This window comes from Crotalus tigris, unplaced genomic scaffold (genome assembly GCF_016545835.1).
Source record: "Crotalus tigris isolate CLP2741 ecotype Arizona unplaced genomic scaffold, ASM1654583v1 scf7180000020608.1315917, whole genome shotgun sequence".
Lineage (NCBI taxonomy): Eukaryota > Metazoa > Chordata > Lepidosauria > Squamata > Viperidae > Crotalus > Crotalus tigris.
In genome coordinates this window covers 681,029-704,348 of record NW_024098104.1, presented here as the reverse complement: position 1 = coordinate 704,348, position 23,320 = coordinate 681,029, and the positions used below count along the sequence as shown (strand labels likewise).

The 23,320-nt window shown below is 49.0% G+C and overlaps 2 protein-coding genes across 9 annotated transcripts in view; one reads left to right on the top strand and one right to left on the bottom strand.

Moving 5' to 3' along the window:
• The window catches only part of SLC5A10 (solute carrier family 5 member 10), a 40,543-nt gene that overhangs the window by 9,646 nt on the left and 7,577 nt on the right, over positions 1–23,320 (bottom strand). For all 6 annotated transcript variants that reach the window (XM_039367937.1, XM_039367934.1, XM_039367936.1 and 3 more), the window contains exons 8-9: positions 22,412–22,617; positions 21,474–21,609 (exon numbers count right to left, since the gene is read on the bottom strand). In XM_039367937.1, coding sequence (XP_039223871.1) covers positions 21,474–21,609; positions 22,412–22,617 — 342 coding nt within the window. The remainder of the gene's footprint in view (positions 1–21,473; positions 21,610–22,411; positions 22,618–23,320) is intronic.
• On the top strand, positions 372–22,500 carry FAM83G (family with sequence similarity 83 member G). Of its 3 annotated transcripts, none has more exons than XM_039367933.1 (5): positions 372–1,384; positions 12,992–13,159; positions 16,643–16,767; positions 17,424–18,465; positions 21,940–22,500. In XM_039367933.1, the coding sequence occupies exons 1-5, from the start codon at positions 902–904 to the stop codon at positions 22,351–22,353; spliced, it is 2,232 nt and encodes a 743-aa protein (XP_039223867.1). In that variant the 5' UTR covers positions 372–901; the 3' UTR covers positions 22,354–22,500. The 3 variants fall into 3 exon arrangements, with proteins under 3 accessions (XP_039223867.1, XP_039223865.1, XP_039223866.1); XM_039367931.1 differs by having other exon boundaries at positions 17,424–18,957; XM_039367932.1 differs by having other exon boundaries at positions 17,424–18,881; positions 21,940–22,376.

Sequence of the window (23,320 nt, the reverse complement as noted above, 5' to 3'; positions counted from 1 at the left end):
GCCGGCCAGCCTCTGCCCCCCTCCCCGCCGCCCCCCAACCTCTCCCGGCCCGGCCCGATGTGGAAGAGCAGAGATCCGACTCGGGGGGCTGAGTCAGTTTCCTGCCTCCCCGCCGGAGCCCCGCGTGGGACACGCAGGAACCGGGGCCGTCGGAAGGCGGGCGGGGCGCCCTGGGGCCGCAGGAGGAGGAGCGGCTTACTCAGCCGGGCCGGCCTTGGCTTCCTCCTTCCTCCCCTCCTCTTCCCCGCTGACTTCACTCCCGGCCGCCGCCGCCGCCGGAGTTTCCACGCGGCCGCCCGGCAGATCCGGCATCTCAGGAGCGCGCCCGGCCGGGCCGCCCAGCTGGCGGAGAAGGGAGGCCGGGAGGCAGAGGAGCGCCCCTTCGCCTCCGTCCCGGGGTGGGAGGCGGGCTCGGAGCAGGCTCGCCCGGGGAGCAGCAGGCGACGAAGCCCCGGGGGAAACCAGGTCGCGCCAAGCCCGGGCAGATGCCGTCCCCCTGAACTGCCCCCCCCCGCCTTTCCTCACCGGCGCCTGCGGGGGTCGGGGAAGCCGAAGAGGGGATCGCCGGAAAGTTTCCGACGGAGGAGGACCGGCCGCGGAGGCTGCGCTTTGGGGAAGGTGCCGGGACGCTGCTCTCCACCCTTCTGATCGGTCTCCAAGAGTTTGGCGAGAGGAAGACTCGGGGACCCACCTGGGCGCTTTTCCTTCTACAAGATGAGGTGAGGAAGCAGCCCAGGGACCGGACGGGGACAGCTGAAGACTTTGAAAGCGCTGGAGGGCTCCATCGGCTGCTGCTAACTGCTCAGCTCAGGAATACAGACCACTTCGTTATTCTTCAGGGATCTAAGCTCCTATTTATTCTTGGTGGACCAGCCTCTCCTCCTGGCTTCTGAGTCCAGCCATGGCTTTCTCCCAGGTTCAGTGTCTGGACGACAGTCACGTCAACTGGAGGTCCAGTGAATCCAAACCAGAGTTCTTCTACAGTGAGGAGCAGAGGTTGGCCTTAGAAGCGCTGGTGGCCAAAGGACCCGAAGCCTTCTATGAAGTCCTCAAGAAGGAGAGCATCCGAAACTTCCTCTCTGAGCTGGAGCTCAAAAAGGTCCTGGAGACCTTGGAGACCTACGATCCGGGCGCCGAGTATCCCCTCAAGGACAGGAATGGCTGTGTGGACAGTGGCAGCCAGACCGATGACCAAGGCCCAGGGCCTTCTTTGGAGTACTGGCCGGAAAGATCTGACCGATCCATCCCGCAGCTGGACCTGGGCTGGCCGGAAGCCATTGCGTACCGTGGGGTGACCCGAGCTGCCGTTTACATGCAGCCTCCCATTGACTACCAGCCCCACATCAAAGAGGTTGTACGCAAGATGATCTTCCAGGCTCAGAAGGTGAGAGGGATGTGGATATGAGTGTGTGTGTGTGTGTGTGTGTGGTGGGTTAGAGCCTCTTGATCAATCTCAACATCTCAGGGACTTCCTGGAAGGCCCACCTGGAGGGTGAGCCACCACAGAGCTGATCTGGTGTTTCAGTGAACTCATCCCCGTCCTTACTTATGGCTGCTCTTGGACCTGGTGGCAGCTGGGTTCCCAGGATGGGAGAAGAGGTGGGACTGGATGAGTGGCAGGATGAAGAGCTAATGGTTAGAAACCACATCCATCATGTAGGAAAGTCTGAGGAGATAGAAGAGTCCCCCATTCCCAGGAACCTCCTGCCTCCTAAGAACATGAATCAAAATTGAGCCTAAATCTCAGTTTTTCATTCTTCAGATTCTAACATTTCCATCCTCACCTCAATTTCTCAGCTACTTGCCTTCTGTAACTCCAAACATCTAGCTATTTGTAGGGAAAGGTCCTTTGCAGATGCTGGCAAACACTCCTGTTCTTACTTAGGCACTGAATCTGGCTGAATGGCTGAAGCTGTTCTTTTACGCTTCCTTTGCGCCTGGCCTCCGAGTCTCCCTAAACAGCACAAAACCGGCTCAATTTGTTTTACTTACGGGGAAAAAAATAGAATGGAAGGGAATCAGATTTGGGCCTCCAAGAATTTCATGTGATGCACAGCTGGAAAAAGGCAGCGTGGCTCAAAAGCCCCGGGCAACTTTCAGTCTCAATCTTCCCATCTGTGAAGTGGGAGTAACTGTGACCTAGTTTTTTCAGGGTGTTGCAAGAAAGAGATAACAGGCTACCTATTAAAATTCAGCCCATATCATAAGCAACTCAGTCAAAAGTAACTGCAAACAATCTCCATGTACTCTCACTTCATCAACATATTTCAAAATCTCCGGTCCAGCCCTGGACATGCTTTTCCCTCCTCCTAATTCACTTTCAACTCAGATTAATTAAAATCGGGAGCGTGAGATCCAGTTCATTTCCCATCTTTAGAGCGTCATTTGGCGTTTAGCAACCGAGGAGCCAAAGCTGGCGCAAAGGCGATTTCAATTGCAAAAGACAAAGCTGACAACCCAGAATAAATACATAAATTTATTTACTTTTACTACATTAGGTTGGGAAACCAAACCTGTCCATGGGCAAATAAAGGTGTTTTCCGGCGTGTGCCTGCTGGCAGATTCCCACACATTTATATCCCTTCAGAAATACAGTATCAAAGGGTGGTTTGTAGAGGTAAAGGGAGCCAAAAAGCCATTTTTTTTATATCTTCGGTTGCCTGTCATCAGGCCATAATGAGAAATTAAATGTACTATGAGAAATGAAATATACTGCCTGTAATTATATTTGAAAGACGTTGAGCCTGAGCCAGTCCATTGCATTCCAAGTTGGTGAGAAGCCTCTGGGTTAGAGGGCCCAGCATGCAAGGGGGGCCACGGTCAAAAGAGGCCAAGATGGCTGCCCCAACCATCCCATGGAGAGCCTGCCCCCTCTTTAGGTGGGCTGTGGGTAAAAAGAGACGGAGCCTTGCATGGTGGTGGCTGCCATTCGGAGTCCTTTGCAGAAAGGAGCATGGTCACCCTCGGGGGATTTGGGTGACACTTGTAAGAGACGGGACAAAGTGACCAGTGACCACCACCCCCAGCCAGGAAGGCTGCCTGTGACCCTGGCTTATCAGAAAGCCTGCCATGAAACTCAGATTGACCAAAGCCTTGGTTGCATTGGGGATCAACATCAATGTGCTTCTCTGATGATGGCCACGGCATTATGGCAGGCGGTATTTTGGAGCAGAAGAGGACAAAACCGGAAGGAGCGATAATTAATACCTGAAATGAAAGAAAGAAAAATAGATCTTGGTCTGTCTGGGAGGGCAAAGGAAAAGGAAGGACGTGATCCGGTCTGAATGAAGGTGGGCTGGTTTTCTGGAGCAGAGCTGATAATCCAGGCAAGGAAGGAAAGGAATGGTTTTAATAATTAATAAAAGGGCTAAAATATCAGTTAGGAAGCGTACTTTGCTGTCACCTTGTTGTGTCTATGGAAGTACACATCCTCAGCTTGATGATTGTTATGTTATTCCATTGCAAAACCAAGGATGGTCTTGGGGGGCAAAAAATCTGCAATATTCTGAATAGATGCCATGGGGGGGGGGAAACACTCTACTTACAGAGGGAGGGAACAATGGCCTTTTTATGACTTGTGGACTTCACTGGCTCAGGAGTTCTGGGAATTGAAGTCCAGAAGTCATAAAAGGGCCGTGGTTCCCCATCCCTGCTCCACTAGGTGACAAGAATAACTGAAAACAAGATGAGAGAGTAAAGGAAAAGTCCTCGGGACATCAGAAATCCCAGCATGGTGACTGGTTTGGTGAGCGTTTGGTTAGGACCAAGTCTTTGTTTCCAAGACATGACTTAATAACAAGTCTATTCATATATTTGCATGAAAAGGAATTAATATATTTCTAGAAGCATAACTGATTTTACTGCGGGAGAGAATGAGTGGCTTCAAGGATGATGAGGTTTTATAAAATATGGAGCTGACTTTTTTGACTAGTATCAAAGTGGCCTTTTTGAAATATCAAATGAATACAGAAGTTTACAAGAAGCAAGATTGAAAAGTTCAGTGAAGCTTCACGGTGAGCAGGAGATGTACAGACCAGATTCTTGTCCTTCAGCAGGTCACTGAGAAATACATGTCTATGAGAAAGTACGTTTCCCGTGCGTTTACTGTTTTAGAAAAAGCATTTGATGAACTGGAATAGGTTTGACGTATGGAATATTTTTCGCAAATATGGAACTGAAGGTTGGTTGCCAAGTGTGAAAAAAATGGTATTAAGATGGAAATGGAGCAGATGTGAGAATTAACAGATGCTTTGCTGGTGGATCAGCTGAAAGCAGGACATCACACAAGGTTGTGTGATGTCCTGCAGATTGTTTACTGCATTTCTGGATAAACATGTGAGGATAACCTTTGGTGATGGAGACGTGTTTTGTTTTGATGATGTGGATGCATCTGTATTTTCTATGCAAATGATGCCAGGTTGTTGCCACTTTGTCGTCAACCAAAAATTAATGTAGCAAAGACCATGGAATTTGCATCTGAGGGAGAAAACAGGGCGAACAATTGCAAGTTTACACATAAATGGTGAAAAACTAGAGCGAGTCGATTAGCCAGCAAGTGACTGAAGAGCTGAGTTCACAAGTTGCATTAACCCAGGAGTTTCTAATTGATGGGTTGCATGGACCAGGCTGGTCTGACTCTCGATGAGTAAGAGCTGAATTCACACGTTCTCGCTAAGTGTACCTCCAGAGCTCAACAAGCACATGATTGCTTCACCCTGGATCTCAGGCATTGAGTCCTTGTTGAACTCCACCAAAAAATACCTTGGACAAGCTTGGACTTGTTAAACCCTTCTAGCCATAACATCAAAGTGTCCTTAGGAGATTAAGCTTCTCTTCTGAGCTGCCTGGTTTCACCTAGAATTGGTTAGGCACCAAGAATCTGTTTTATTTGCAGTAGCAAACGTGATCATCTTGCGTTTCTAAAAAGCCTCTAGAAAATGGCCAAATGTCCACTTTTTCAACCTAAAGTGAAAATAGTATTTCAAAGCTTTTCTAGGGGATTCTCCTGCCCAGGTTTTTCTTAGAGAAGAGTCAGAAAAGGGGGTGGTCGATCTTAGAGGGAAACATGACTCTCGTAGCTGGGAGATTCTGCCTTCACGTCTCCTATAATGTCAGAGGCAGCTCCCAGGTGCTGCCTAGTTCAAAGCAGGTCTCCTTGTGGACAGAAGGTCCACCTCCAGGTTCAGAGGTGCTTTTTGCACAGGAATGGAGCCTTCGGTGCAGAAATATTGAAAAGCTCTAGAGAGATTGACAGCTACTGACAGCTTGGCTGGTTTGACCAAGCAGCCCGAGTCTGAACACAGCAGTGGGATCTTATGAAGAATGGCAGGCCTGGATGCCTTCCGTTGGACGATTCCACGAATTTCAGCAATCATCGGAGCTGTGCCCACGTGATCCAGGGGCTTTCTGGTTTTTAGAGGAACCCCACGGCTGGAGGGCACCCACTAAGGAGCGACAGCAGGAGGCAAGGAAAGTAGAGTTGGAGAGTGAGACAGGCAGCACATAAACCTAATAAATCATTACATTCTCAACATTCTCAGAGTAGTTTCTCATACTGTCTGGGACGATTCCACCTGTCTCTTTTCGGGCCACTGAATCACAGACCAGACGCCTTTAGGGCAGGTCAAAATCCACGTCATTCTGTGTCACATTTTCTCACAACATTTAATTTTTAAGATCTATTGCTAACAGCTGCCATTGGCAAATCCTACGTGGTAGGATTGGGAGGCTAGATTGGGAAGTCAAAAAAAAATCCTGCAAAAATCCAGTGATAAAGCTCCAGTGCCATTGTTTATGAAACCATTGGTCCTTTTTTTAGTGGCTCCTCCTGATGAGATCCCATCGGTTCCGACACTTTTGTTTGGAATTTGTTTGTTCATCCTTGCACTGCTCTGAACGGCACTTAAAATCACTCCAGATCTCCAAATGGATGTTTTTGAGACCACGGTTTCTTTTTTTACAAAATCTCACAAAATGGCAAGTTTTCTCCCTAAAAAAGAGGCTCCAATTTACCCTCTTCCATTCCTGATCCATGCGAGCCTGTTGCACTCTGTTACATAAACACTACTTTGCCTCCTGAACAATTCAGCGTGATCTAATCCAGAAATGAACCTTGGTTACAAGCACACTTCGAAAAAAGAAGATGTTTTCTTGGAAGCGATCTGGCAAAAAGGCAACCTGAGCAGATCAAAGGTCTTTTAAGATCGCTTCCTTCTTCCTTCCCTCAATTCTTCTTCTCAAACCTGCACGTGTGACACGGCAGCACCAGCAGTGGTGGCGGGGGAGGTCCTGCTGCAGACTTGCAGAAAAATATGGTTTTTCTGCTTGATTTCAGCCAGCAGCTGGGGCCTTCCTTGGGCAATCTGGTGGCTTCTCTATCCCTTTTCTCTCCTGCTCAGGGAAGTAATTACAGGAGAGGCAGGAATTGGTGGTGCCGAGATAAAAGGACGCAGGAAGCAGCCGGTGCAATTAGCCAGCTCCGCCCTGATCCCATCGGTGGTTTTCACAACAGCCACGCTTGGATGCAGAACAAACTGAAGCAGTTGGCTCAGACCAGGGGTCTCCACGCCTGTGCACTTCAGCGCCCAGGATTCCTCAGCCAGCAGAGCTTAAAGCTGCCACATTTACAATAACAGAACAACAGAATTGGAAGGGGCCTTGGAGGTCTTCTAGTCCAACCCCCTGCTCAAGCAGGAGACCCTCTAACATTTCAGACAAGTGGCTGTCCAGTCTCTTCTTAAAAACCTTCAGGGATGGAGTGCCCACAGCTTCTGGTGGCAAGCTGTTCCACTGCTTAATTGTTCTTACTGTCAGGAAATTTCTTCTTAGTTCTAGCTTGCTTCTCTCCTAGACTGGTCTCCATCCATTGCTTCTTATCCTGCCTTCTGGTGCTTTGGAGAATAGGTGGACCCCCCCCCCCTCTTCTTTATGGCAGCCCCTCAGATATTGGCAGATTGCTATCATGTCCTTCTTTTCATTAAACTAGTTTGGAGACCCCGGTTAGGAGGGTGGGCAAGCAGCTTAGGTTTGGCTGGCACCGCAATGCATCCTTGACATTTAAGACAGGCTGATTTCAGAAGCAACTGAGGCCGCCTCATCCAGTCTTCTGTCTTCTGTCGGTGCTTCCTAATCCACTCAAAAATGCAGACCAGCTGCATAGTCTAAATAATTGCAGCATGGTAAAAATCCAGCGATGGAGAGATCTCAGAAAGGGCTGGGATCTGCTGCTGACAGCAGGCCAGCACCAACCGGCTCTCTGAGGAAAAGTGGTTTCTTTTAGGGTAGAGAAAACGAAGCGAAGTGTGGGGGGGGCAGAGGGGCTGCAGAGAGGAAACCCACAGGAGGAAAAATCCCTTTGCTGAGCTGGAGGAGCGCTTGGGAAACTTGGCTTCTTACTCCGGCATTTGATAACCAGAGAACTAAACTCAGTTTGACTCTGGAGAGAGAGCAGGAGTTGTTTTGGCAGATCAGCTGCGGGAGGGAAGCTAAACCGTTAATCGACCGTTTGAATGGTGGTGGTGGTGGTGCTGAATGATATTCCTGAAATGTTTTCTTGGATAGGTTCATAACCATTCAACAACATCCTGTCCAGAAACTGTTTATAAATCGTATTACACACAAATAAATCAAACTGCGCATTGCTACTTTTCAGAGAGAAAGCTGCTTCCTGTAAGATGCCTGGCTTCAGTTTGGAGACCTGGAGACAGAAACCCTGGTTAAGAAAATTGCAAACCAGGGTATCCCGGTGTCTTTTAGAGTACAATGTCCATGAAATCTTTAGCAGGAATTCAGCAGTTATGGTGCCTTTGGTCTGGGAAGAAGGTATCTGGCTCTCCTTCCCTCTCGGAAAAGGCTAAAAAAATATTTTTATTCACTTTGCAGGGACTATGCCCTCTTTGTCTCTGTTTAATCGATAATTCAACAGATAATCCTTTCATCTGGCTGCCTGGAAAGCTGCATCAGAAGAAAGGTCTTTTTGTCTGTTAGTACATAGAATGTAGACTCCTTGGGCTGGAAGGGACCTCAGAGGTCTTCTAGTCCAACCCCCTGCTCAAGGCAGGAGATCTTAGACCATCCTGGACAAAGATACAAAGTGTATCTTTAGGCACTTAGATTAGCAGCTGATGTTAGTTACCTGGAGGGGAGGTAAATGCTGAATTGACAGAGCTCTGTCTATTTTCCATGGTAGCCAAAGCACTAAAAATAATTATTGACTCAGAAAGGAGGGGGAACAAAAACTGAAAGGCTGCACTGGAGCGTCTGCAAGCGACTGAGCAAACAGCTGAGTCGGTGGTGGTGCTCTGTTTATCCAGCAAGGATTGCTCAGCCTGACCTCCGGAGGTTGCTAACAGCAAAGCCCCTAGCCAGACCTTTGGGCCCTGGATTCTTTCAGCAAAGCTGCTCTTCCCCACATGCAGGCAGTCCTTTCTTTTCACAGCTCTGGCAGAGCCCGGGGCTTCCCTAGGGCGAGGCAGTCTACCTGCAGATGCGGTGGCAAGACTGTTCAAAGCCACCCAACTGATGGATTGTATGGGATTGACGGACAGTAAGAAGATGGACAGGCAGAAGGATGTGGAGAAATCAAGAGGCCTGAAGGTTGAGGGCAGGCTTTTTGGCAGCAAGAGAGAAGAAGACGGTCCCTTCTATTTCCAAGGAAGCTTTGGTGGTTCCCTAGCTAGCCAAGAGCCCTAGACGAACCCTCACCCAAAACTAACCATGTTCCTCCATCTATGAGGTGAACCATTTGAGAACTTCTCAAGAACCTTTGGGCCCAGAGAAACCGGGTTTTTGAGAATCGCTGTGTTGCCCAAGCAATTCATCTCATGAAAACGGGACAACAGATTTATCCGTTGGGAAAACAAACAAAAAATCTGGATCTTTTTTCAGCAAGGAGAAGTTGCTTCAGGAGAGGACCCATGAGATACTCAGCGTTTGTTCTCCCAGGAGCTTCAAAAACAGGTGACGTGTGCCTGGCCCAAGATGAAAGCAGATGAAAACAACATCTGTGAGCGCCTGAAGGGAAGTTATGCCTTTAATTATGCCAACAAATCTCCTTGAACTTCCTCGTTTGGGTCCCAGTTGTGGCAAACCAGTGAGATTTGCCACTAGCTCTGGACCCCAAGGAAGTTTGCAGGTGGAACAAAAAATTACTTTGCAAGGCAAACCTGAAACCCAAAAGTCACCACTGAGTTCACACAAACGTGGGTGTCCACAGGATATGGCCACAAATGTTAAGATGGGGACCACCACCATGGTGTAATCAAAGTCCACCCACGTTTATAGACATCATGAAAGTTCCACCTGTTTTCCATGTGATGCAAAGTCCACACGGAACGTGGGGCCACCATCTTGCCTTTTCAGACCACCCTCTGCAGACACCCAGCCCATGAGTTAGTCTTCCCAACAAATTATTTCCCTGCCTCTCCACTCCTGCTCTTTCCATCACACCTGGGGACTGAGCAAAACCAGCCACGGTTACACAACTGTCGCTTGGATTATTTGCATGGAGATAAAAAGTGCCGTGTGTGGCGCACGGGGTATTTGCGAGATACTCAAGACGCAGGCTGATATTAATATGATGAAGCGTGATTATTAAGCATGATTAAAAGTTAGCATCTTGAGACAGCTAACTAATTGCTCTGCATGACAAGGGAAGCTTAAGTAGGCCACGGGAGAGGCAGCCGTTCGGTCATGAGGTGGCATTTAGCAGCTTGGCTTGGTGGTGCACGCAAGCCACTTAGCCTTCCTGGCGTGCCTCGGTTTCCCAATCTGCCCAAAGCAGGTTAGATGGCTATGTCCTGACCTCCCACGGAGAAGAAACACTGTTCAATCATGATCGCCTCGCCCAGAAGCATCTTCAAAACCCTGGAATGAAGGCGCAGCTGATCAAAAGGATCCAAAAGACGATGGTAGAGAAAAGTGGTTGAGACAGCCTGTTCCATCCCCTGCCATCTGGTAAACACCAAAACAGCTGCCACCACTGCCAAATCCTAGTGCACCTCAACAGCAACAGGTCCGCAAGCATCAAGTAGGAAAAGGGAAGCCCAGTGAAGATCTCTCAATCTGGAAGTTCAGCATGGAGATGGTCCATCTCAACAGCTTCTGGAGGCCTCTTGGCCACCTATGGTCCATCTGGTGTGTCTCGGGGAGGGCAGGAGGAGACACACTAGGGATCTGGACTTCTTTGCACCTGAAGGCCTTTCCGATTCATGGGCCAAGGTAACTGGGTGGGGCCTCTTTTCTCAAGGACCACTATGGTCACCCCCACCATGGCACGTGAGAGCAACAGACACGGCCATCAACGCCTGGCTGATGATTTTCCCAAGCGTCCCCTGCAAAACCACCACTGGAAACTGGGGAGCAGAGCAAACAAAAGACCCTCTCCCCAAAAGGCAACTTTTGACTATTCCAGTGGCTCAAGATTTTGCAACTATTAGGGCACGTGTTCCCACATTACAACCTTTGCCTGCTTCAGGACTCGAACACAGACCCAAGTGTGTTCTGCTGGCTTTCTCACGTGTATGTGAGAATTCCTAGCACAAACAGCTCTGAACTTAACCAGCCCCTGTACTGTTTTTTTTCTCTTTTTCCTTCTTGCAACCAACAACTCATGTTCCAGTGCAACAGATCAGAGTTACTCCAAAAGCATTCTCTCAAAACCGAATCCTGCCTCTTCCTAGAGACCCCCAATAACCGCATTTCTGGATCTCCCAGGTGTCCAAAAACTTTATTCTGCACCAGCAGTTCACACAATCCCCTTGACAAGATCAATCAAAGTCAAAGAAGCCATACAGACTCAGCTTGATTAAATCTCGGATCGCTTTAGGGTGTTCAGCAAAATCAGCCTGTTTTGCTGGTTCACTTTTGGTGTATTGTGAGGATCCAGAATCCTGTAACTGTGGTGTGCAAACAGCAACGTGTCCTGTGTTTCTTTTTAAAAAGGAGATTTGGCTACCAAGATTCCTGATTTTTCAGTTTGAGCAGGTCAGCAAGTCAGTTACGTCTTGGCAATGAGAACCAGGAGCAACATACATTTAAAGTTTTTAGAGTTTTTATGTTTTTGTGTTGTTGTTTTTTATTGTTTATGAGTATCTGGTTTTGCTTGTTTTTAACCATGTGAGCAGCTGATAGTTGTGTATGTAAAGTGAGTGGCTATACAAACTGAATGAATGACCTTTGCTTGTCAATAAATCCCATTACACACACATGAATGATTTACAGCAGTATTTTGCAACCTTAGAATTGAAGTCCACACATTTTAAAGTTGCCAAGATTGAGCATGCAATTCTTAAATTAGGAGGCTGCCAAGATTTGGAGAACTCTAGAAAAAGGGGGTGTCTTCCCCTTAATTTATGTGGGCCACAAATCCTGGGAAAAGGAAAGGGCTTCTCTCGAACCCAACACATTCCTATCGGCAAAAAGCCTTCTTCCCACAGTTTCTCAGATTCTCTAAAAAGAGAAGCTAAGCAATAAGCAAGTCAGCACCAGCTCCCTTCTCATTTCACCTTGCCTGCTCCCGATCATGTTTCTATTCATTCTCTCTCTCTCTCTCTCTCTTGCCGCCTGCCTCGGTTTCCCTCCGCTGGCCCTGTGACTTTCCTGCTCTTGAATTAAACCTCTCTGAGCCAAGAACCGACTCTTGTAAGAACTGCATTACTCAACCCAAAGCCAGCTTATGCCAGAAATGTTATTCCTCTTTTTTTCTTATAGGATATAAACACGTCTTGGCTCCTTTTGAAGCAGGTGGGGTTGCATCAGAGGCCGTCTCTGTTTCTCCCACAATGCTTAGAAGAAAAGTATTTTCTCCAGCTCTTGTTTTGAGAAAGAACAGGCCCACCCCCACAGCTGGGACCCAGATGGAAAAGACTTTCCTTTTGGAAAGGCTGGCCAAGTGAGCCGTTTTTTTTCAGTGCAACATGGAACCAGGCTGTCTTAAAACACCCTTTTGCTTGCAGCAGGAGTATGGGCTGGGGTTCTGATTTTTAGGAATTGGGGTTCTTTGCTCTGCTTTGGAAGTTGAAGCTGCCCCAAATCCAGCCTCTAAAGAGGAAAAAAAGCAATATTTGCAATGTCTCTGGAGATTCTTGGCTAGCCAGGTCACGCTTGTCCCAAAGATGCTTTTTCAAGAGGCAACTGGACTTGGTTTTTCCTTGAGGACGTTTTGCTTCTCATACAAGAAGCTTTTTGGGACAAAGCATGCAATGCATTGCGCCTTGACCACCTAATAGCCAGGAGTGCTCCTGGGGAAAAGACGGTCTGCATTGAGGGTTTGTCACAGGGAAATGGATTTCGTTCTGCCCCCATCCCTGGAACGTGGTCCCCGTCCAAGCAACCAACAAATGCCACAGGCTCAAGGATGGAGGGTGGGTTTCATGGGGCCATCTAATCATGGGCTCTTGAATATTTGGGGTGAAATGGAGTGTGTTGATCCAAGGAGAACATTCTGGGAAATTTATGGGGTGGGAATCAAGGGGCAACGTTTGCTCTGTTCCAGCACACGGGTCTCCCCTACTTGGCTTCTTCCTGTAAAGGCGGGTGGGATGGGAACCAGGGACTCCCAGGCCAGGCAGAATCCTCAGATAAACCTTGAACCGAAGCCTCCCAATCTGAAGGGCAGGAGGAGAACAGCCCAATTTCCGTTGACTTGAAAAGGGAGGAGGGAAAGACGTAGGATTTAAACCCTGAAGTGGAGAAAGAGCTTAGTGATTATGTCCCACACGAGGCAGACCTTCTATGCGGATCGCTTCTGCCTTAGTTGCAGTGAAGCCATTAAGGCAGCCGTGCAGGATCCTTGAGGTTCTGCTGTAAGCCAGTTTTTGACTTTGGGATGATGGAGCCAGAGTCAAGATTTACTGCCCTGCTTGGCGTAAATCAGACACCTCCAGAAATGCCAGGATCCCCATTCCCAGAATTCCCAGCCAGCCAAAGCAAGGCCAGATCGAGAAACACGTTTGGTTCCCATGACTGAAGCTTCTTCTCTCCCTTCCGGCAGGTTGTTGCGGTGGTCATGGACACCTTCACGGATGTCGACATATTCAAAGACCTCCTGGAGGCAGGATTCAAGCGGAAGGTGGCCATCTACATCATCATAGACGAATCCAATCTGAAATATTTCCTCCAGATGTGCGAGCGAGCCCAGATGCACGCCGGCCACCTGAAGGTAAAACAGCCCCATGTCCAGCAAGGGGCCCAGTTGAAACATTGTCCACAAAAGGGAAGGGAAAAAAGACCCTCGGGCTGCTTCAGAGGCAGCCTGTTGAAGCCTGAGCCGATATCTTTATTGGCCAATTCAGGGGATAATGACTTTCCCCGTTTTGCAATAATTGCAACTCTCCCAGATCCACTGGCTTCAGAGACAGTGGTGCTTGCCAGCCAATCGGATCCATGCTGGAGCACCCGGGGCTTGTGGGAAGAACCACTGTGGCACCAGTTGGCCGTGATATTGATCTCTTGCAAGCACATTCCTGGGCTTTGCCTGCTTCCTTCCAAACATTCTTTCAGCAACTCTGAGAGGAGAAGACAACAGAACTTCACAATGATTCCAGTTTCTAGCAAAGCAAGTTCCTAGCCCTCATTAATGGAAAGATAGTCTTAAGAGTCTTGATTAATGCCTAGTAAGCTTTCCTCCTCCCCCCCCCCAAGTCAACCTCTGACCGCTGATGACAATAGCGACAGGTTTCTGCAATTCCCTTGACCGTATTTTCAGATGTGGCTTTGCCAGGACGACCTTCTTGGATAGAGGGAGAGTGATTGGCTCAAAGTCACTCAGTTGGCTTCATGCCTAAGGCAGGACTAGAACTCAAGGTCCCTCAGCTTCTAACCGAAAGAGTAACAGAATTGGCAGGGACCTTGGGGTCTTCTAGTCCAACCCTCTGCTCAAGCAGGAGACTCCATACCATTCCAGACAAGTGACTATCCAGTCTCTTCTTAAAAGCCTCCAGTCATGGAGCCCCCACACCTTCTGGTGGCAAGCTGTTCCACTGATTAATTGTCCTCACTGTTTTCTAATGCAAGGCTTTAACTTGTGTAGACCAAAACAGGTAAAGAGCTAGCTTGGGTCCTTTTCCCATGTCAAGAAATAATTGTCAGAGGTCTGAATAGCTTGTTATTCTCAATGACTGACAAATTGGCATTCTGCAGGGACTTCCCAGGATAGCAGGAAGTTATAAAAGCTGAGAGAAAAAAATAGCACACCTCTTGCATTATACGTAGGGATGAAGAAAGATTTTTGCACCTTGATTGGTTGTTTCAAATGGCTGAGTCCATCATGCACATGTCCTAAGAATTACTGTCCCCATTTTGCAATTGAAGCCAACGGGCTGGGAGCAGGAAGAGTGGATGGAGGAGCTTTGAGGGGTGGTGGGTTTCCAAAAGGCAACGTCAAGAAAGCTTCTGGTGATGGAACCAGGTTCACCCTAGTCTTCACATCACAGCATGCTTGGCAATCCTGAAACACTGCTGACAGAGCTATGGGGCTGAGCAGATGAGCCGTGTATTTTGCCCTCTTGCTAGCCACATATCTAAGTGTCCATAGGGCCAAAGGTGACATCTTGCTTGGTCTCATTTTCGAAGCACAGAACTGTACTTTACCCATCGGGAGATTGTAAACACCACCTTTGCTTTGAATTGCCCTGCAGGAAGGCATCATCCTGCCTGCGTTCCAGCTCAGCTCTTTTCTTTGAAAACTCAGTTTTATACGGCTCCACCTTTAGCACATAATGCCGACAAAAGGCCTTTTTCAAAGCTCATAAGCTGCTCCAATCAAAATCAGCGCATTTGCTTCAAAGATCTGGAGATGTTTGCTCATGTGGGCTCCAGAGGAAGCTGGATTCCTTGGTGCTATAGACTAGTGTTTCTCAACCTCAAGAACTTTAGGATTTGTGAACTTCAACTCCCAGAATTCTGGCTGGGGAATTTTGGGAACTGAAGTCCACACAGTCCACCTCCCAGGTCATAAAATTCCACAATTCCATTTGAGGGAGCAGCAGTTCTGTTTCCATAAGTGTCTTGGTGTCCATCTGAGGACAGCCGAGCTTCAGCACCCTCACACCTGACCAGAGTCAACACGCAGGTGCTGGGAGTCAGCCACAAGGCATGCTGGGAGATGTCTCCAGGCCTCCGAGCACATGTTTGCCCGGTGACTCAGCCCTTGGCTGGAGCTGTGATGCTGTTCCTCTACCCTGCCAACCATCCATCTTGGCTGTTTGCTCCCGGTTTTTGTTCTCTCAATCAACAAATTGCTCTTATTTCAGACAACTGCCTCAACTACATTTTTTCCCTTTCTTTTTGTCAATTCAGGCTACTTATTTTCAATAGACTGTGCTGGCTTTATTCACTGGTTGAGCTGGACGGAATAAACATAATGTCATTCATTAACTTCAGAACAAAACAAGGTGTCCAGCCTTTAAAAGCTGGCTGGGTGAGGGCATGAAGAATGAAAAAAATGTGTTTTCTGGAACGAGAGCAATTAAGAGTTAATTGAGCTCTTGGTCTCCACCTTCTTCCTGGAGATTTTCCCTCGGAGGCTCCCTGCTTCCTTTTGACCCAAACTTTTAAAGAAGTTCTCCAGAACTGTTAAAACAGCCACAGGGACTTGTTAACCTTTCACCAACCCATCGTGTCTCTCGAATTCAGAACATCTGAAATGTGAGCAGCTGTGATAAGGTTAAGAAATCCATTCAGCCACACCAAAGACAACAAAGATGGGAAAATCCAGCAGCACTGGGCTTTTTGTTAGCTTTCCCCAGAACTCTGCACAAGGCCTTTGGCAAGTCACTCAAATCCTCTCCCAACGTTGGTGAGCCTGCTCCTTAAAACCTGCCCTCCATTTCTGCACGCGTTGACTTGTTTCTATAAGCGTGCTTTATATTGTGTTCCTCGACTTTCCACTTATCTTTTCTTCTCCCTTTAAAATACTTCTGGAGGTCATCCTCAGCTTACAGCCATAATACAGGCTCATAAAGTGGGTCATCACATAACCAGACGGATTTTTGCAAACCTTTTTTTTTTTTTTTTTTGCAATAGTTGTTAAGCAAACATGGCAACTGGTTTGCTATGGGATGTTTTTGCCAAAAACCAGAAGCAAATTTCAGTTTTCAGCAAAAACATCAGAGAAACGCCAGAGACAAAGATGCATTTCGTATGCCTGCGCTGGGGAAATTGGTTTAGCTCAGCACTTTCTCAATACGTGGGATGCTACAGTACAGGGAGCACACAACACATGTTTGCGTGTTGCAATTCTGCACTTTTCTTGTTTTCACACACCACAACTTCCCACTTCCTTGCACTGATCCTCTGACAAGCCAGCCCAGCAGCTTTCACTCCAGCCGCTCCCTTCATCAAAGCCAAACGAGGTTTGCAAAACAGGCATCATGTAGTCCGAATTATTTGGGCTTTGCAAAGACGCTTCAATAATCAGCTTGGTTGCCTCTTCTGTTTGCAGCAAGCAGGTATTGTGCTGAATAAGTCAACCTTGGATGGCATTCCTTGATCGGACATGCCACACCTGCGCCCGGCTCCACCCTCTGCCCATCCGGGTTTGAAAGCACAGCCCTGGGTCCGAAATCAAAAGAAATACCCTTTAAGTGCAGATCAGCTAACGATCTACTGTTCTCCGGCTCACTCCTCTCCTTTGTGTCTGCAGAATCTCCGCATCGGCACAATTGGGGGCACCGAGTTCTTCACCCGCTCCGCCATGAAATTCAAGGGGGCCTTGGCTCAGAAGTTCATGTTTGTGGACGGGGACAAAGCCATGTGTGGCTCCTACAGGTAAGTCGAGGCCCTGGAGAAAACCCTGGTTTGATGTCCCACTCGCTCCCACTTGCTCTGCGTGGCTTTGCGGGTAGGAAGGGTGCCATTGGAAAACTGAAGAGGAGGAAGGGATGGAAAAGACCCCCTAGGGGAGGCCCTGTAGCCAAAGAGAGCCTTCACTCACATGGGAGAGATCAGACAGACAATTGGGGCTGTATTTCTACAAGCAAAGCTTTAATGCTTAGCTTCTTCTCACGACCCACAACCAAAATGAACAAGCAACAACTTTTAGACTTTCCCCAGAAAAGTGGTCTATATGTGCACTGAACAGAAGTATTTGGCTGCCGAAACGCACCCTTGCGTGGTCTGCCACAGTGTTATTCAAGCGAGGCAGGTTTCAGAGATGTGGACTTCAATTCCCAGAAGAAATTTGAATTTGAAGAAAGTTCAGTTCTGGGAGTTGAAATCCGGACGTCTTAAAGTTGTCCAGGTTGAGAAAACTGCCCTAGAGGTCCCATCAACACAGCCATCCTGGGAGATGGAAAAAAAAAAAAAAAACCACTCTTCTAACAGGCTTGAACAGTGCTACCCCTTAGTCAGTCTTCCTCTATAGCATTTGCTTTACGTTCAAGAGACTGTCAGCCCCCAACGTAACGCTCCCTCTTCTCTTCTAGCTTCACCTGGGCAGCCGCCAGGACCGATCGGAACGTCATTTCCGTCCTTTCAGGCCAGGTGGTCGAGGCCTTTGACAAACAGTTCCAGGAGCTGTACCTCATGTCTCGGAGCATCAGCCTCAAGTCCATCCCCCTGGGCGAGGAACCGGAACCCGAGCCGGTCATCCTGCCTTCGGTTATCTCGCTGACCCCGGCCAGCTCCACGGCGAAGAAGCTAATCAATCCAAAGTATGCTTTGGTCAAGGCCAAAAGCACTGAGCAGGTGGGGGGCAGTGGCAAAGCCAGCAGTGACAAGGTCCTCAGTGAACAACAGACAGAGGTCCAAAGCAAGGTCATCCCTGAAAACCGCGTGTCCGAGAGGCCCAGCAACCTTATGGAGAAGGTGCCACTCATCCACCCTGGGCTCCTCAACCTGGAGAAGGCCAATATGTTTGACTACCTGCCCACTTGGGTGGAGCCAGATCCAGAACCTGGAAGCGAAATTCTGGGCTACATCAACATCATCGACCCCAAGGTGAAGAACATCCAGCTTTCTCAAATCAACCGCATCAAGGTGTGTGATGTTTCCAAGGCCAACGCCCAACACAGGCAGCTCCTCAAGCAACAAAAGGCCCAAGAGGCCAAGAACAAAGCTGGTCAAGAAGGGGCCAAGAACAAACCTTCTCAGACTTCTCCACCCCTGGTAGAATCTGCCCCTCTTTCAGCCCAGGATCAGGAACCTTCTTCCAAACCATTGGCCACCAGCCCCATGGAAAAGAATCCCGGACACCTAGTCAATGGGGAGACAATTGCCACTCTGGCCAACAACCGGCACTTGAAGCAACTGCTGGACCCCCAAGCAGATGACCAAAGAGCTGCTGCCCCAGTGCCCAAACCAAGGAGAGTCCACACGAAAGACCCCATTTCCAAGAAAACAGAATATGCAGAGAAGAAAGCAGGGACAGCAGAGAACCCTGTTGTTCACCAGCCAGGGACCATCACCACAAATCCATCATCCAAAGAAGAAACCCCCCAGATTGCCAACACAGGGAACCATCTCAAGGTGAGCATGGAAACAGCTGGGACTCAGGAAGGAAACGTCCTCCCCGTGAATGGGGTGCAAAGTGGTGAGGGGGAGGCAGAAGAGGAAGAGGAGGAAGACTACGTAACCTTCAGTGACCACGGAAGCCTCTCCAATAGCTCCCCTGCCCATAGCTGCAACCTCTCCAAGGCATCCATCCACTCTGACAAACACGGGGGGCAAGACCACATTTGCCCTCTGCGGAGGACCAACTCCGACTTCCTTCTCAACGGAGAAGGGCCCAGCCTTCACCACTTGCAACGGAAACTGAGTGAGCCTTACATCAGCTGGGGGACCTTTGTAAGCCCCCTGGGGAGCCCCCCACCAAGGCTTACTCCTCCTCTGGAGGAAGCCGCTCAAAGGAGGAGAAGGAAAAGTGACAGCCTGGAGGAGACGAGGTGCGTTTGGGAAAGGGGCCTCCCCCTGCATGCTTTACCTGCTGGCTACATTACCTGTCCGAGCGATGCTCTACAGGTAGGCGTCTCTGTTGTAGCTTTCTACCCTTAGCAGCCCTAGGGAAGTGCCCAGCATGGTTCTCTAGCAGAAAATATGGCTGTCATGTAAAACATAACTTAGACCGGACTGTGACTGTCATAGCAGTCACTGGAGAGTTGGACCACTTGCAAGATTACTCCTTGTGGGAACCTTTCTAAGAGTGGTGGGCTTGGGAGACCAGGATGACCCTTGGGAGCTGCTGTTCAGAAACATGCTCGTATTAAATAGCTGCAAAGATAGAGAGAAGATAAGATCTCACTGACCATTGTATCTTCTCAGTAGCCCATCAAACATGACATCAGCCCATTGTCCCCTTCTGCTCATGGTTCCCAGAGCCAATGAGCCGTCCCATGCTGGAGATCAGATACAGGCATTGAGACCAGTGGCCACAAATAGCTTCATCCTCTATGAATTTTGCCTCTTCTCCTTGCAAAGCCTTCAAGTTGATGGACATCACCACCCTGGTGCCAGCAGTTCCCCAGTTTCTCTGTGAGAGCACCATAAGCCACCTCTGGGTACAATTCCTCTAGACCAGATGCCAACAGCAATAACCAACTGATAACCCAACCCTGGGAATTGGTCATGCCTTCCAACCCAACCCAACAATATCAGCTCATAAAAACATTTGTTGTGTCCACTGACATTTCCTTGGGATATTGCGGGGCTGGATTGGAACCCTGAAGAAAATCCTTTGGCTGGGAATTATGGGAAGACCAGGTCAGACCCATCAGATAAAAAAAAAATAGAACAGTTGTCAAATAATGGTTAACACTGGGAGCTACCCACATGGAATGACATCCATTATAGCCCTTGGTCACAAATGGGAAAGCATAACCGTAATTTCCAAGACAACTTGCCGTTGCTCTTGGTTGCTCTTCCAATACTGAAGTTACAATTGAAAGCGGTAATTGCTAGTTTCTCTGGCCCTCTCACCCAAAGAATTGCAATTAGCGTTAGCTGCTTAATTCCATGGCCCCAGAGGCAATATGTCTGCCAGGCCCACATTTCCATCTTCTGATTGTGACACTTCTCATATTGAGCCGCCTCTTCTCCTAGGACTCCTCCTGATATGGGAACACAACAGCCAGCTCCACAGTTTTGGTTTCCTCCCAGAATTATCAAGTCTTTCTCCGAGAGCTCAGCTCTTGAGAAGGCCTTGATCTACACGAAGCCATCTGGGGAAAAGCCACCCTGAAGTCAACCTTTGATCTCCCAAAGGGCTTCAAACCCAGATTTAGGACCAATGCTAAGTGTGGATGCTGAGCCTTGTCAAGCTCAGCTGCCAAGGTCCCCCGTCCAAAGCTTCAAGTCCAAGCATGTGGTAGCTGAAGATCATCAAAGGACCCCTTCTGGAAGGAGAGGAACTTTGAGCAGAAACTGCCCACACACCCGAAAGTTGCTATGGGGTGTCTAAAGCCAACCACATCCTTGAGGGCTTCCCAGAATGCTTTGTGACCAGCAACCTCTGATTGGTGTTTTTTCCCCACCAGGTTCACACAAGCCATGTTGTGATTGGTTCGTTCTTGGCTTGGCATGCTTTTATGAATTTATTAGGTCATTAGTGTTTATATACTTGCCGCAATCATGTGCCTCTTGGCAATGTAAACATAATATATACTCATGTATACAAAATACAGGAAAAATAAAAACAATTCTATCAAAACTAAATTAAAATGGAGCAATACATAATTACATAAAACTCCAGTGCAGTTATCCAGCTAATTAAATGGAAAGGCTCCACTTTAACCTTCCACCACAGGAATTCTCAACCTCAGCAACTCAAAGTTAGGTGGATTTCAGCTCCCAGAATTCCCCAGCCAGCAAATTTAAAAAAAAAAAAAAAAAACAAGAGAAAGGAAAAAAAAGAAAGCAACACAACAACAGCAACAATTATACAAAAGGTCTCTTGTGCATAGATATGAGAGGCATAGATATGGTTATTATTCCAGCATAGTCAACAAACCACAGTTGACTAACAGGGCTTATCCTAACACCGGACAGTCCTGAATTCTAACATTAGGAAGAGGTGAGGTACAGTAACCGTGATGGACATGAGACAAGCCATGGGTAGAAATGCCTCTCACCTCCACCCACACCTGCTTTCTGAGATGCTTGGCAGGTTTCGCGCACAGCTCACCCACCTGTCAATCAGTTGGCACTCGAGATTATTTCCGGCTGATGACATCCTGAACTGTGTTCAGGAAGTGAGCAAGTGATCCCACTCCAGGGAGGACAGAGCAGGAACCGGCCCCCAGCAGGGCCCAGTTAATTGCCCTGCATCAGGGCCCTGGAGAGGCCAATGGTCCAGCTGCATTTGCCAAGGTGGGCGCCTGTGCCCACCCTGGAAGTCCTCTGGCAGCTGACTCCCTGGGCCAGGCTGGGTTCTGCTAGGCTGGGTGCCCCAGCTATGATACCCACGGCTTCAGGCCTCTTCAGTCTGGAAAAGACCAGGAGGTTTTTCCTCCGTGACATTTTTTTTTTGACACGCAACTTACCTGGGTAGAGAATCCGGCTAATCATGCCCGGCATAACAATGGCAATCATTGGCAGCATCTTCAGGTAGCTGGCAAGGATGGAGGCGGCCTTGGCGTGGTTGAGACTCCTGGCCGAGAGGGACCTCTGGACAATGACCTGGAAAGACACGAGAGTGAATTCTCCCAGAAGGGAAACATTCACACTAAGAAAAGGTGCCATCCCCATCTTGGTTAGGGGATTCTGGGAGTTGAGGTCCACCCATCTTCAAGCGGCCAAGGTTGAGAAACACTGATCTAAATTGAATCTGGAGTTTACAACTGAATCAAAATAGTTGCTTCTCGTAAATTCATGGGAGCCGGTCTCTGTCTCCCAACCCTTTTCAAAACTCCACCACCCACAGATAGGGTTGCATGCAGATGTCGGAAGTGCCTTTTTGTCTTGTCGATGCTAACAGTCAACTTCTCCTGCTTTCTGCTCTGTCCACAGGGGCCCCAACTGTTCTGCTACGGATCCCGGGTGCAAGTGTCGGCAGAACGGGCCAAAAGCCATCCCCAGCAGCGGAAAAGCTCCAAGGAGGACAAAGGCCCGCAGGACAGAACTGGGGCCAAGAAACTCGCCCCACCCTCAGCCAACCCCTTGTTCTGGCAAAGGAAAAACTTCACCTCTGCTAAGAATGCCCAGCCCAGCCCCGTCTTCCACAGAGGTGGCACAAGCACCCCAAGAGCCACTGGTCAGTCCCTGTCTCCACTCCCCGAAGGCCAGAGGTCCCCAAAAGAAATAAGGACTCCGCTGGGCATTCCTCTGTCCAAGCTCTCCCAGTCAAAGCACTTGAAGAGCAAGGCGTCCCAATGGGAGTCCAAACGGAAGCCCGCTGGGACCAGCCAGCCCAAGGACCAGTAAGGCCGGTGGAGACACCAGAACGACCGATGGAATGGGGAATGGGCTGCTTTGCAATTACCTGGTCAGTGCACCAGTACCACGTGGCCAAGACGGTCAGACCCAGAGTCATGCCCGTCCAGGGCAGGTCTCCAGTGATGGGATCCCGGAAGAGATGCATCGCGTCCTGCCTGGGCAGGTGGCAAGTTGTGTTGGGGACAATCTTTGATGGGGTGGCAGCTAAGTAGGCCTCCTCCAGGTTGTGGTAGCCCCCAATCTGGTGGAAGGCTGGCAAAAATAGAAACCAATGGGGCAGAGGGGAGGGGAGGAGAGCACCAATAAACAATGGCCTAGCCCAGCAACCACATCCCTTCCCCTTGTCCGTGTTCCTCCAAAGCCAACGTTTCGCATCTTCTCCTTCCTTTGCCCCCAACAGATGAGGGGGAGCCCTTGATATTGGGGCATCAGGTTTCCTGACAGCTCAGGATGAGGTGAGAAAAGAAGGGGGCCAACACACTGTGCCCCAAAAGCAGGGGACATGGGCAGTGAGAAGGGCTGGCTCCTCTTTGTAAGCCATCTTAGGTTCAGTTCAGTTCAAGAGACAAACTCTAGTTGATCCTGAGTCTGGGATCAACCTCTGAAGGCACCACTTAACCATGAGGAGCAATCAAGAGCTCACCGCCTCCCCCAATTCCTCAGCTGCCCACAAGCCTTCAAATAGCCAGAAGAACCACTGGCGCATCTACAGGGTAGCAAGTGGAGGAAAGCTGTCCCAACAGCAGTCTCATCCAGAGACCCCAAAGGAAGCTTCTTGCAATGTTCCCAGACCCCCATCTGCACTTTTGGCAGGATCTCCCCCCCCCATCCACATACCTCACAGACATCAGCGCCACATTGGTGAAGCCACAGTGGCATCACAGACCCCATAAAAGGCACAGTGGCATCTCATGCCCCATAATGACAATGCGGTGATGTCGTTGCCCTCCCCTGC

Coding starts and splice junctions, on each gene's coding strand:
- FAM83G (XM_039367931.1), top strand. CDS start 902: ATGGCTTTCTCCCAGGTTCAGTGTCTGGACGACAGTCACGTCAACTGG. Junction 1,385..12,991: donor TGATCTTCCAGGCTCAGAAG/GTGAGAGGGATG, acceptor CCCTTCCGGCAG/GTTGTTGCGGTGGTCATGGA. Junction 13,160..16,642: donor TGCACGCCGGCCACCTGAAG/GTAAAACAGCCC, acceptor TTGTGTCTGCAG/AATCTCCGCATCGGCACAAT.